The sequence below is a fragment of the Schistocerca nitens genome, chromosome 2 (assembly GCF_023898315.1).
Source record: "Schistocerca nitens isolate TAMUIC-IGC-003100 chromosome 2, iqSchNite1.1, whole genome shotgun sequence".
NCBI classification, from domain to species: domain Eukaryota; kingdom Metazoa; phylum Arthropoda; class Insecta; order Orthoptera; family Acrididae; genus Schistocerca; species Schistocerca nitens.
Window position 1 is genome coordinate 835,180,972 of NC_064615.1, and position 15,037 is coordinate 835,196,008.

Genomic DNA, 15,037 nt, shown 5'->3' on the forward strand with positions numbered 1-15,037 from the left:
CTTCAGAGGAAATTAGTTAGATTAATTCAAGTCAGAAAACACTAACAGTATCACATATTGACGAATTTGTGAGATTTTAACCATTAAAAATAGGTTATCCTCAGTACACTAACTAATCAAGTAACATCAATCATGTTAACAACAAAACTAAAATTCATGAACATTTATTGAGAGTTCCAACAGAAATGATTGTTTTTGATACAAAGTTTGAAGCATTTACATGACAAACAAGGGGAAACAACAAAATGAATAACAAAGGGAAGCGATGTTTTTATAATAATTATACAAGTAATGAAATCACTTTCAAAAAGTTTGTGTGACAACACAGACACTTCACAAGTTAGAAAAAAGCATCTCTTGCAAGCATACAAGGGAGTGATGATAACAATAACAACAGCATTAACACAGAGACAGACAAATGTACATGGGCAAATGACAGCTTATTTGTGTTCATGAACATGAATATCTAAGTCTAAAGGAACAAACGCACATACAGCTTGTCTTGAACATGAGTAACAAAAATTCTAACTATTCAAAATATAAACAATTATTTCTTAGTATAGGAGTATACCTCAGGGATGAAACACATTCATTGCTTCTAGCAATAAAAACATTCAGAATGAATTATTGGTTCTTCTAAAAAATGATGAGCAACTTACATATACTTACAGAAATTAACAGTGGCATAAAATGTGTTATTTTCAGTGAAAAATGTTGTCATACTTGTCAGCACAATAAAAACATTCTTGTTCCAGAACGGATGACTCCTACTTGCACACTAAAAACTTGAATCAATACGGAAAAATGTAAGCTTTACATGAAGAGATAGTTAGTGCTGTTTGAGGGTCATTATACATTTTATGTTGAGCAGAAGTACGACTGCAAATAGAAGACCTGGGAAACAAATAATCGAAACAGACAGTGTAGAAATAACTAAGGGAAAAAATAAAGATACATCAAAGGAAAACTCAGAACAGAAAACTGATTTATGCTTATACTACTCTCGTGAGATTCATACAAAAAGCTGCTTGCTTATTTCACCATTAAAATTCCAAACACTCTGAATATATTTTTTCACAGAAACAAAAGTTAAAAATCAGTCAATTCAGATTAAATACAATTTACATATCATTATGAAAAATAAAAACTATTACCTTAAAATATACGTCTGCGGAATAATTACTCTTCAAATATGAAAATGATTACCTGTACAATCCAAATGATACCAGTCACACATCTTTCTTAAAGACACTATACTGACATTTTTTGAACAAGATGAGGATAAAACATGTTAAAACAGCCCTGTGGCTCTTCAGATCATTGTGGATGTTCCACTCACAATGTTACTATTAAGTGGCTGTGAATACTGCATGGGTAATTGCATTCTGTTAACTTTTGGTTTCCCTGATGGATTGAAATTCGGCCGTCCTCGTTTCCAGTATGGAGCTGATCTTGGCTTACCTTTGCCATTCACTAGTCTATCCTTGTGCTTCCTAGAGCTTAGGTGCTGTGGAAAAAAAGTGTCATATAAATTGATGAAAGAGAGACTTTAATTTTACAACAAATGTATTTAGAAGTGAGCATATAAAGGTAGAATGAATGTAATTAGTACCTGCAACAATGAGCATTATTGTTATGATATACAATCTTAGAAGACTGATTGTCATCCCAAATCATAATACCTATAGGTGCAAATCAGCACAGCTCTCTAGACATGATTGTAATGATAATGGTATTTTGACAGTTTACTTGGGTCTTTCAATAGAATGTTTAATGTGTGTTTGTATTGCCCAAAAACTGGTTGTACAAAGTTTCTTGTGTTCTTGTGAATATAGAAGGGTGTGGAATGAGAAAGAGGGAGGGTGACACTGGGTCCTGGAATATATCCTTCTCTTTTTTGATTCACAATAAATATAATGTGCCCATCTGACAGATGGTTCACCATCAACAGTGTCAGTGTGGTACTGTCAAAAACACTGTAGTTTAATCCAGAACATCATTCCACAGTCTGGTGGTCAGAAAATGTATGCCATCACTTTGTTTATAAGCCAAACCTTTGTGATGAAAATCTATTCCAACATCACGATGTAAAAAGGGCAACCTTCAGATGTGCGTTAGAACCATCAGCTATACGGTGTAGTGATCTACACCTCCAACAATGTGGGTGGTGCACATCTCACATAAAATCTTACCACTGAATAATTGTTAATTAAAAAAGTCAGTCCATGTTTCTTAAAGGAGCTGCTTTATGGACACCATTACAGGTGACCGAATTTTGGTGCACCTTGAGGTAGATTAATATCTGATGAGACTGAAAGACGTAAGTCATCCTTAGAAGTCCTTGGGAGAAAAATGATATAGACTTTTTCCTCTTATCTTCCCAGAGCTAATTCATTTGTGGGCTGATGGCCTGCCTCTATTAATTAGACATCACTTTTCTAGTGTGACATTTTTGTTGCAGGGTAAGAAATTTTACAGTGTTGATCAGTGGCCTAAAAGTTTCTGTCTTATAAGGTGTCTTCTGTGATGTCTAGTCCTCTCAAATCTCTCCTTAACTCTTCCAGCCATCCAATGGAGGTTTTTAAAATTTCGAAATGGAATTTAAAATTTTCTTGGTTAGCCTATTGTCAGTCTTCCTGTTAATATGATCATAAAACTTTACTCCTCCTCATTGTGTCTGTGCATGTTTCCATATTTCTGTACAAATATTCATATTTATCCTCTTTGTCTAGTTGAAATCTTTGTTGTTTTCTGGTCCTAATTTTTTTCTGGGTATTTTCCTTTATTTTTTCCAGTTCTTCTTGTTAATCTCCTTTATTCACAGAAAGGCACTCAGATTTGCTTCCCATTCAGTTACTGCTGGTAGTGTGTAACTTTTGCCTAGAACAATACTGATCTTTTACTATATCATTTTTGGGTGAGATTGTTTGATAATTTTATTTTCTTTATTCTTTCCTTGCTTATCATGTTATTTAATCCATCTGATTCTCTCCATTCGTCCAAATACATTACTTATCAATTCTTTTTATTTTCCTTGGTGTGATTGTATATATATTTCTCTGTTGTGCTTATTTTCAGTGTATTCCATTTCTCATATGATATTTACAATTCAGTTTTAGCTGCTATTTTGTAAGTGTTTCTGCCATTAGTACATTTCTGTCTAAAGTGAGACACTTCACCTTGAATTTTCTTCTTCCTTGGCGCAGTTGGATCTCTTTGATGTTTCTCTCTCATAGTTCTTTATCTCATTCTCTAAGAGCATCAGTGACAGGCTACTGTTCTGCCAAACTCTAATGTTAATTCCAAAAGCTTCGGAAACTTGTTGCAGGATTTTTTTAAGACATGTCTGTTCAACTAACTGTTATACATGTTGGATCAGCTGTTGGGGATGATATTAAATGTTATATTATCCTGAAACATCAGGTATGTCAAGATCACTTGTAAACCTTTTCACTGATTACCGATTTTGAGAGATCTGTTACAAGATCGGATGATGACAGCACAGATTTGTTGAAACTGGTAATCAATAAAAAGATTTACAAGCAATCCTGGTGTATCTGATATCTTAGAACAAAGTATCAACTGATTTACCCGTGGTTTTGTTGGTACCTGCTTCTTCTAGTGTAGGTATACTGTCTGTCTGTCTGTCTGTCTGTCTATCTATCTATGGAATTGTGGTTGTTTATGAAGTAGATGAAGGCAACGGCTCTGTTACATTTCTATATTGTTCTTTTAATGACACACTACACTAGTGGGTAGTGGTACTACATGGTTTCAGAGAAAATGGCAAGTGGCCAAAGAATCAAGTGGATGTTTTGTTGGTACCTGCTTCTTCTAGTGTAGGTATACTGTCTGTCTGTCTGTCTGTCTGTCTATCTATCTATGGAATTGTGGTTGTTTATGAAGTAGATGAAGGCAACGGCTCTGTTACATTTCTATATTGTTCTTTTAATGACACACTACACTAGTGGGTAGTGGTACTACATGGTTTCGGAGAAAATGGCAAGTGGCCAAAGAATCAAGTGGATGACGGCAAGCCAAACACCAGTCCGAAAGAACAAAACCAACAGGAATTCAAACGTAAGGCCTACAATCAACAACAGTGTACAACCAAAGCATGAATAGCAAAATTAGAGGAATCAACAAGACAAGGATGTCACTGGGTGTGAATAGTAACATTGGCGATTGGAAAGCTTCAGGCGCATAAACGCAACTGACCGAGGAATGCGCACTCACTTTACTCGTTGCCTACACTGCCAGGGGGTCTTGCCAACTCACGCAGTGTCCATGCTGCCACTGTCATGGCTGTGAAACCATACAACTCCGAACAGACAATGCTGGTGCGTGCATCTGAATACTGATGTTAAAGTCAGCAATTATACCAAATCTCTGCCACCTTTAACAGGTGCATTGGGACGGAAATGACCAAATCTGTGCTTCATTTGCCGGGACAAGGGGGAGCATTGTGGGGTAGTGCTCCCAGTGCCTCTAATGGCATCTCAGTTTCCACGTTTCATTCCCATGGTGTCTTGTATGCCTGATCCACTTGAGTCTGTGGTTGCTGCTGAGGCATTGAGACTGTCAGTGACTGCGGTGATGGAGGAAGTGACTCAACCTTCATGTGTTGCCAGTCCTTACCTGGTTCAGCTGTCAGTTTCTATTGCTGGTAATGATGATATGGGTGGAGGTTCTAATGCCTCTGTGGCCATGTTCCAGGTAGAACCTGAGGAGCACCAGCAGTCTGTGAGGATGCCAGAAAATGTGATCATCAAGAGGGGTATGTGATGGCTGCAACTTGTTTCATTATTATTTAAATGATGAATAACAGCTGCAGGTGTTCCAAAAACACTGAAATTACTATGAAACTGAGTCAAACATTTCTGCTTCCCAATTATCAGTTTCCATTATATCAGTGGTTTTTATTAGATAATAAAACCATTAGTAGATAATAAACAAGTCCCAACAAGAGTATTTTGATGCCTATTACGTGCACATACATAAAGTGCAAAAATGCAATGAGGTATCCTATATATAACTTTTGTAGCTTAAAATGTCATTTCCCACATTTTACATTTTCCCGCATTTTACACTACTTTTTTTAAGTCCCTAGAAAAGTGTAAAAGTGGGGTTTCACTGTAGTTCAATGCATTCATCATCTACACATACTGTCTTTCCATTCTAGCATTAATAGTCTTATTCAGGTCTTCCATGGTAAACTGATTTAAAGCATGGTAGACTGTTCTTCTTTCTCCTTTTTGTTGTGTGTAATCTGATCACATAACTACACAAGTCCCTCTGAGAAAACTATTGAGATGTTTAACCAATCAAATCTCCCTGGCAGAAAAATTTGCATATCCCATGGGAACATGATAGGAATGAAAGTATCAAAATGTCCATTAAATAAGACTGAGTATTCAGTGCACACCAAAATCTAAATTACAAAGATAAAAACCCAACAAGTGAATTTTGCCTGGCAGACAGAACTTGATAAAATGGATGAAGTATAGGCTTTCATTACTTAAAAAAGATCCTTGATAATTGTCATAATTGATAAAACATTGTAACAAAGACTGCTGAACTCATGTCAACTGTGCATTTTCTTTAAACCATGGCACAAAGATGGAATACAGCTCTAATCATGCTACTTAATATGTATATCACAGTTCTCACATTGTATGAATGAGTGAAATGAAAAAAAATCTTTTTCCTTTAATTCAGTTAAAGCAAACAGCAAATGGCAACTAATTCTGTTCCATAACAAGGTTTCCTTTTAAAATAAAGTCCTTGATCTCTGAATATACTGCACTACTACTTTTTCAGAAGCATTTAACATCTCAAACATCATGTCACTGTAGAGGTGTATAATTTGGTTAATTCCCTTCTTACACTGAGTAAAATAGCTTTAAAATTAGATTATGCTAGCACTTTTTTAATGAAAACTAAGAAAAACGTAGTCCCAATGGTATGGTTGGATCTGAACCATGCTCTTCCCAAATCCAAGACCAGTGTCTTAACAACTGCACTTCTTCATTCAGTCAAAGATTTGTGACTGACTCCTTTGATTGTATTTTTCCAACCTATAAAAATACAACTGCTTGAAGTAACACATAATATGTCATTAAGAAGCAGAATGAAAACACTGTAATCTATGACTAGGTTCACATAACATTGTGGCCATTTTAGCACAAGATATCTTTTGCATTTAATTTATTCATACAAGATCTTAAAAGGAGACCATCCAGCAATTGGATTTTTGTAATTTTTAAGGTTCCATATCAGTAAAATAAGAAAACTTACAGAATTACTTTATTGTCTGCCTTTTATCTGTCCATCTGACTTAAGAACCCTTTTTCTCAGGTATGGATGGAGTTATTAAGTTGAAATTGATGTTGTGTACTAAGGTATACAGCCCCTGGTGATGTGAAAAATTTAAGCTCCTGAGTCAAAAAGATATGGCTACTATGTCACATACTTCTATACTCGCAAACTCACTTAATGAAACCTAGAGGGGTACCTACCGTTGACTAGAATCATAAAATTTGGCAAGACGCCAGGTTTCAAAGTACAAGCAAAGGAGAAACTTGTTAATTTTTAATTAATCACAAACTAAATTTACGCTTTGTTGTCTGTCTCATAAGAGCCCTTCTACTCGGAGAAGGGTACAGGTAGCAAGTTGAAATTTATGTCAATTACTAAGGTCTATGGTCCCTTGGTGGTGTAAAACATTTAAGCTTCTAAGTCAATGCAATTGAAAGATACAGCCATATAAATTGATGGGAAAAAATCGTAACACTAAGAAAGAGTTGTGTGAAAAGTTGGTAGGTGTGTTTCTACATCTGAAAGACGATGTCTATTCAAATTTTCCACCAGTTGCATAAGAGTGGCGCTACTAGCACCATTATGAGCGTGCCAATGAGGTTTGCTTTAAATTCATGCTGTAACAGCCTTGAGCATAAGTCACTTTTGAGATTGGACTGGTGAGTTATGTTAGCCAAGAATGCCTTTCACATGACACAGACACCATTATCAACACCTCACTGTTTGAATGGGATCTTGTAACACGGCTACAATGAGCTGGACATTCCCTCTGTGATATTTGAGAAAGACTTGGCAGGAATGTAGCCACTTAGATGATTGCTGGCAGCGATGGTTACGAGAATATACAGTCGCAAGAAGACTGGGCTCCAGATAGTTACATGGCTCTACTGAGACGGAAGGTCATTGTGTTCAGCGTATGGCTCTGGCACATCATACTGCATCTACAGTAGTAATTTGAGCAGCGGGTGGCACCACTGTGACACAATGAACTATTACAAATCAGTTCAGAAAGCCTATGTAAATGTAAAATCTATCAAATATTTTCTAATTATTGTCAATTAAGTAGTATATCTAATCATAGTTTTTATAAATCTGCATGTCTCCTTCTTTGTTCTTAATTATCTATATTTTATAAAACATTACATACTAAATACATTTTACTATTAGTTTATGGCAGTTGCCTTTGCTTATTGCCTTTATGAAGAGTTAAAGACCGTTGACCGATTTAGAAGCTGCATCTTGTGAAATCATCTCGACAGGTGCTAACAGCTTTTTCAGCACAGTCAGTCACAGTTAGCTGACAACAGTGTGTTCAGCGTGTCTACATACTTGTAAACAAAAGTGCTCCAATTAGTACAGCCTTGTGACATGTATTTTTACCTCAAGTAAAAAACTTCATTAAGTATCTATACAACTGATTTAAGCATCTGATAGAACAAGGATGCGAAATCAACGATAGAGAAGACTTAATAAAAATCCATTTAACTACTCATCCCCTGCTGTCCTCTCCAGGCTTCTGTGAAACGATCAGGTATGTGTGACTTGCTTCAAAACTTGGTGCTGAAAGAGATATCTTCATGAACATGAATAAGTCTGCTTTTCAATTGATGGATTGGAGGGCCAGTGGAGGGGGGAGGAGGGTGTGGTTTCAGCAGCATTAAGTGTGAGCATAAAAATGCAACATTTGTACAGTGTGCTCGATGCTGTGAAAACTATTGTTTTCACAATGTTTATCACTCTGGCACATGTTAGACCACATCTGTGGTATAAAACAAAGGCAAAGCTAAATATCAAGTATTTTATTTTTCATTTTTGCATTCAGAATTTAATTTGTGATGTTTCCTTACTTAAAAAAATCTTTATTAACAATGTGTTATAAAATGTCAATAATTAAGAATTTGTATTTACAATAAAAACTGGAATTTTGCAAGCTATAAATAATTTGAAACAAAAAGATGTGCATTTTCCACAAAAAATTATGAACAGATGTGTTAATTGGCATATATTTGATAAATTTTATATTTTAATGATTTAAATAATGTAGATATTTGAACTGAAAGGGAGGAGGATCACAACTAGTGTGATTCAAACCAGTAAACCGTCAATTACCTGATTACCATTCTCTAAAGCTACAAAATGAGTCATGAGACTCATGGATAAAACATTTAGTGAATTAAAGTTTTTAGGAAAACTTCAAAATTCATTTTCTCAAGTCTTTTTGAGTGCTGCATCAAATTACTAGGCTAATTGCTATTTGAGTTCTGAACTTCACGTACCATAAATACAGGGACATTCAATAAGTACAGCAACATATTTTTTCTTTTTCTGAAAGGGGGTTGGTTTTATTCAGTATTGCAATAAATCATATTATTCCCCAATCTTTTGGCTAAAGAACCCTATTTTTCAACAAAATTTCTGTTCATTGTGACAGCCTTATGCCACCTTATTGGATGGACTTGTATCCCCGTCCCCGCATGGTACCACTATACTGGTTGATATCGGAGCTAACATCTTGCTGCATCAATAACTTCCTCACTATCCACATATGGTTTCCCGTGGAATGCAGCCTTCATCACACCAAACAGATGGAAGTCTAAAGATGTGAGATCTGGGCTGTACAGTAGACGAGGAAGGGCAGTCCACTGAAGTTCTGTGAGCTTCTTTTGGGTGCGCAGGCTTTTAATAGGCCTTGCATTGTCATGGAGAAGGAGAAGTTCATTTTATTGTGATCCATCGATTACCCCAAATGAGAGTGTTCGCATGTTACAACATTGCAAGAGTCACAGATAAGTGGGGCTGGCCAGCGCGCAGTAGTTCAGTTAGGTTTGCGTGACCTTGTTGAGATGATTACAGACACCTCAATGAACGACTCACCACACTGCTGTTCACTGCCAGGTCTCCACAGACATTCTGCAAGTGCCTTTGAGTATCTGTGACGCTCTGGTTTTGTGCCGAAAGAAACTCAATGATACCTCTCTTCTTAGAGAGCACCTCTGCTGCAGACACCAAGCACTGCCATCTATTTGAACTTCGTGAAACTAGAGAAGATAAAGCAGGATATTTGATGACGTCCCACAACAAATTCCACATTTTTTTAACTGAGAAGGTGTTGCATTACTTACTGGCAAAAAGAAGAGGAAGAAGATTAGTGGTTATTCTTTAGCAAAATTCTGATGGTCTACATGTTGCTTGTAACTGTTAGAATGTCTAACAAAAAAGTGTGTGAGATAATCAAGTCACCATCTCTGGTTTCATCATCGACAAAACAATGTTATCAAAGCCACAGAAGTAAAGTTTACAGTATTATTTTCTATTAGCTCTATTCCAAATCTCTTTGGCCTATCTTACTCCACTCCTGCTCAAAGTGTTTGTATTCTTCACAGGCTTGCCCAACTTTCATTTAACTATTTCTCTGGAAATTTTTTGCAGACAACATTTCAAATTATTTTTAATGTTATTTTCTTTGGTTTCACTTCTTATCACTACATTCAAGTGAAAAGTTGCTTAAATATAAATATGAAAAATATATCTGCAAGTTTAAACATAATGGAAATTCCTGGATGGAACAATATGTACAATAAATCACTCACCTATAGCGGATCAGTTGAGTACAGAAACACACAAACCAAACAGCTTCACAGTAGCTTTTAAGTGCTAGCTCTTTTTCTAGCTAAAGAACACACATTCACACAGATAACTACACAGACATCTGAACTTGCACTCCCATGGACATTGCAACAATGACTATTAAAAGCAGTTACCTAAGCTCTTGCAGGTGGAGATGGAGTAGGGAAGAATACGAGGAAGAGGCAGCAGGAGAAAAAAAAAATCATGATTCGAAAAATACAGGGTCATTTTATATTCGCAGATGAAACTATTGCCTCTAAGTTCAACATTTTTACATTGTTTAATGGATGATTATAGGGGCCATCTTACATTATTTACAGATGAAGCTTTGGCCACTGAGGTCTGGTACAAAGTTTATTTTGAAGAATTCTGAAGGGTAGAGCTTAGCAAACAATATTTGTGTTTGAATAGGCTTGACATTTCCCAATACACTGAAGTGCTCAGTACAGTACTGATCTTCCTTGAACAATCACATGACCTATGATTTGTGGCGCTAGTGCATGAGATAGTTACAAAACTGTGAACTAGACACTAAAACAAGCGAATGACCTGCTTAAAAATTGACAATTTCGTGAAACACATGATGAAATAGCATTAAATTCTATCATCTTACAAACTCTTGTTGTATGTGAACAACTTTGTAATAAAAGTTCTCGTACATATATAGATACTGTGTACACACATTAATGCTGCTTTTTAAGTAAAGGTAACATTCAAAAGCAGAAATGTTGTCCTTCAAAAAACGTTACTTGATTATGTGAGACTGTAATGATTTACTAAGTGGTTTGCAAAAGAGAAATTTGGTCACTGTTCATGTATTGGAACAGAAGGTAAAAATGATACCAGCTTTTAAACATAATGGTGACATTCAGATGAAACATGGAAAATTAATACAGAATGAAATGTCTTAACAAACAAAATAAATCATATTAAACTGACTCTAACTGCTGTCACGAGAATAAATTACAGCATCAAGACCCGTTGTGATGTTAGTACCAACAGATGTCACCAGATCATGAGATGAGCGAGCGTTTGAGAATTGGACTAAATTGTGATTGCTACCTTATAATTACATACTGGTTGCTGTTGTTACATATGACCTGCACACTAGAAGATATTGCCATCTGTGTTTCACTGTTGCTCAAGCACGATGCTATGGAATAGTTACAGGGGAAACTAGCACCAACTAGGCTGAGAAGTGAGAACTACGACAAGTGTGGGGAGGAAGGGAGGGAGGGTGTTGTGCAGGCAGCAAATTTCTCCATGCTATCAACCATGGGAATCTACATTGTACACTTTGGCCTTTTGTGAACATCTATCACATTTAAACTGCAGTTTGCCTGAATTCACTCATACTCAGAATTGAACTGGTATTAAAATTGGATACATACGCAAAAATATCACACATTTCTACAGGAAATGGTAAAACTCTAGAGCAAAGCTAGCTGCGTAGTTAGTGTTTCATGCAGCAATGTTATTGGCACTCATTGTGAGGTATGATGGGAACTTAAGTTGTATGTGTCAGCTGTTAGTTCTACAAAGCCATTAAGAGCGCAGCAGGGATACAATGTACTTGGAACCAAGAGACATTGTGACATTCTCATGTCAGTACAGAAGCGAAATCTGCTGTTTATTACAAAAAAAGGAAGAAAGAGACAGTGTTCTCAGGTCCCATCATAACCCCAAATTTAGAAATTACAACATATTCGGAAGAAACAGCCAAACATTAGTGGCAATGAAGAAATAAGTTTCACAGCTGTCCTGTTAGGATGATGATGATTTAAAATAGTGATACCACAGACGACGAGCTAACTAGAAATGAAGGTGTTTAAATAATTTATATTTGTTTATTTCTTCTTGCATTATCAAAATATAGACACTCAATAAATGGCAAAGTTTAGAATACGTGTAACGTAAACTTTTTAGGCGCAGATAACTTAAGTTCATAAAATTTTGTAATTTTGATTAGTCAGAATATGTTAAAAAATATATTTTTCCTGAGGAGCCTCTTAAAATAAGGGCAGTCATCTTATATTCAGGATCGTCTTATACACAGGTAAATATGGTAGAAAACTGAACAGTAATTGCAGGATAGCTAATATATGACATGGCTACTTTCACACATGGCTCTGGCCTCTTATTGGGTAGCAAAAGCCTTGGATGGGCAGCAGAAAACTTAGTTTGGGGGATGTGGGTAGGATTTTGTGTAGGATACCCCTCATTCAGGGCACAGCAAAAGGTAGTCAAAGCTCTGGTGAAGAATATGGTTGGGATTTTCTAGGCCAGGATGATAATGAGTGATCAGAGGAGTGCTGGTCAGTAGGCGGTTAACAGGTTTACCAGTGTCAGAAGAGAAGATGGCATGGGAGATTTATTTATTGATGGATAGGATATTGTGTGTCAGTAAAGGGTCTGGTAAGGTTATTGGTATACTTCAACAGCTTCTGCTTTCAACTAGATGCACCATCCACAGATAGTGAGGCTGTAAAGAAGAGACTTTTTGACATGGAATGAGTGACAGCTGTTAAAGTGGAGATACTGCTGGTGGTTGGTGCGTTTGTTATGGAAAGACATATTTATGGAGCCATCAGAGAGGAAGACTGACATTTAGAAGGTGGTTCAATGAGTTGAGAAGGACCAAATGAAGCTGATTTGGGAATACATGCTGGGGTTATGGAGGAAAGAGCAAAGGTTGTCCCTGCTGTGGGTCTAAACCATGAAAATGTCAATGTATCAGAACTAGATGAGAGGTTTTAGGTGTTGACTGGATAGGAAGGATTCCTGCAGATGGCCCATAAATAAGTTGGCATAGGATGGTACCATGCGAGTATGCATGCCAGTACCACAAATTTGTCTGTAGATTTGGCATTGCAAAGTGAAATAAATGTGGGTCTCACAATGTGGCTAGCTAGGACGATCAGGAAAAAGGGTGCGGGTTTAGTTTGAGGCGGACACTGGGAAAGGTAGTGTCCCATGGTCACAAGATGTGGGGGATGTTGGTGTAGTATGGGAGATGTTGGTGTACACTGATGCCGCATCCACAGTGACCAACAAGTGTCTGGTGATAACGTGACAGGAACTGTGGAGAGGTGGTGACGAAAGATTCCAATGTCTCGAATGTAGTATGGAAGGTTATGGACAACAGTTTGGGTTGCTCAACAAAGGACCATTATATGCAGCACCAATCGAATGACCAGCAGGGAGGTGTGAGGGGTTGGGTTGCTGGAGTTTGGGGAACAGGTAAAAGGTAGGTGGGGGATTGGGGGGGGGGGGTTTGCAGGTGTGTAGGAGCAGATGGATTCATCCTGTGCCAACATATTTACAGGCCATCTGGAGAAATCCATTCAACATCTAAAACCTCTTGCCTGGTTCAAGTTCACTGATGACAGTTTCATGATCTGGACTCATGGCAAGGGAAACCTTTGCTCTTTCCTTCATAACTTAATACCTATCACCAAATCTACTTTACCTGGTCCTTCTGGACTTGTCGATACACCTTCCTAGATGTTGATCAACAACTCGTAGATATCTCCATAAGCACATCTGTCATGTCAATTGCACCAACCACCAACAGTACCTACACTTTGACAGTTGTTACCCTTTCCATGTCAAAACATCTCTTCCTTACAGCCTCACCATATGTGGACGCTGCACCTATGGTGGGAAGCAGAGCTGTCAAAATATACTGATAATGTTACCAGAGCCCTTACTGACAGACAATATCCCACCTAGCTCATCCCTAACAAATATCCCATGTCATCTTCTCCTCTGACACTAGTAAACATGTTAACCAGCTACTGAAACAGCACTCCTCTGATCATTTGGTATCACCCTGGCCTTGAAAAACTTAACCACATCCTCCACCAGTGTTCCAAACACTTCTTGTTGTACCCTGAGATGAGGGACATTCTACACAAAATCCTACCCAAATCCGCAAAGTAGTATTCCGTAACTCTTCCAACTTACGTAATATCCTACACCACATGGGTCATTCCCTTGCTGTCGGCCAAGTTGCAATACACAACCCATACAATCACCCACCACCTCCTACAACAGTCCAGTCACAGGCATTTCCTACCCAATAAAAGGCATGGTCACATGTGAAAGTAGCCATGCTCAGTTACTGTACAGCATTCTATGTAGGCATGACAAGTAACCAACTGTATATTCGCATTAATGGCCCCCACCACACTGTCACAAACTGCAAACTTGACATCTAGTTGCTAGGCACGCTGCACACCATATAAAAAATGTCTTCAACAACTGCTTCACTATGGGGGCCATTTTGTTACTTCAAGCCCATGTCTCTCTGAACTATGCAGATGAGAATTGTCTATTCAACATATACTGCATGCTCACAATCCCCCTGACCCAAAACTCTGCTAACCTGTTCCCATTGCTTCACCTCACTTTTAACCTTCTTCCTCTGCGCCTCTCAAACCCCTACATCTCAGCAACTGCTTTCAATAATCCAGTATCAATAACCAGTCTTGCTGTGGCAATGGGAGTGTACTTTTGAGTGTATGGGTGGTTGTGTATGTGAATGTGTGCATTTTAGCAAGAAAAAGTGCTAGAGCTCAAAAGCTGATGTGAATGTTGTTTTCTGTTACAAGCATATTTCTGTATTTCGACACTGATCTGCTACAGAGCACTCCTTAACTGCGACTGTTATCTTAAGAGAAACATATTTCTATAGGTTACAAATGCCACTGAATTAGTCTTACATATGTTAATTATACAAAAAAGAAAATTCCCTTGAGAAAAACTATAAAATTACAAGGAGATAGAATGGTAGGCCAGTACTGACAACAGACACACATACAGCACAAAAAATTGTCCTACCTTTTTGACCTATTAGTTCCTTCCTCTTAGCAATGTCTTGTAATTTTATAGTTCCCCCTTTTTTTCTTACTAATACGATACACACCTGCTCCAGCTGTATCTCGGAATTCAAGGAGACACTACAAGTATCACAGTAATATTTGTTCACCTTCGACCGTGTTCCATCTGGAAGTTTATGCACGCCGGGAGGAATCTTGAACTCCACATTTCGTACTGCACCTGTCAGCACCAATGATATCAATACTATCTA

At 37.5% G+C, this 15,037-nt stretch overlaps 1 protein-coding gene across 3 annotated transcripts in view; it reads right to left on the minus strand.

The window, feature by feature from the left end:
- Positions 1 to 208: 208 nt before the first annotated feature.
- LOC126234664 (zinc finger protein 346-like) overlaps positions 209 to 15,037 on the minus strand; it is a 122,524-nt gene continuing 107,695 nt past the window's right edge. For all 3 annotated transcript variants that reach the window (XM_049943399.1, XM_049943398.1, XM_049943397.1), the window contains 2 exons: positions 14,873 to 15,006; positions 209 to 1,507 (listed from right to left, as the gene is read on the minus strand). In XM_049943399.1, the coding sequence (XP_049799356.1) occupies positions 1,313 to 1,507; positions 14,873 to 15,006 (329 nt within the window). In that variant the 3' untranslated portion in view covers positions 209 to 1,312. The remainder of the gene's footprint in view (positions 1,508 to 14,872; positions 15,007 to 15,037) is intronic.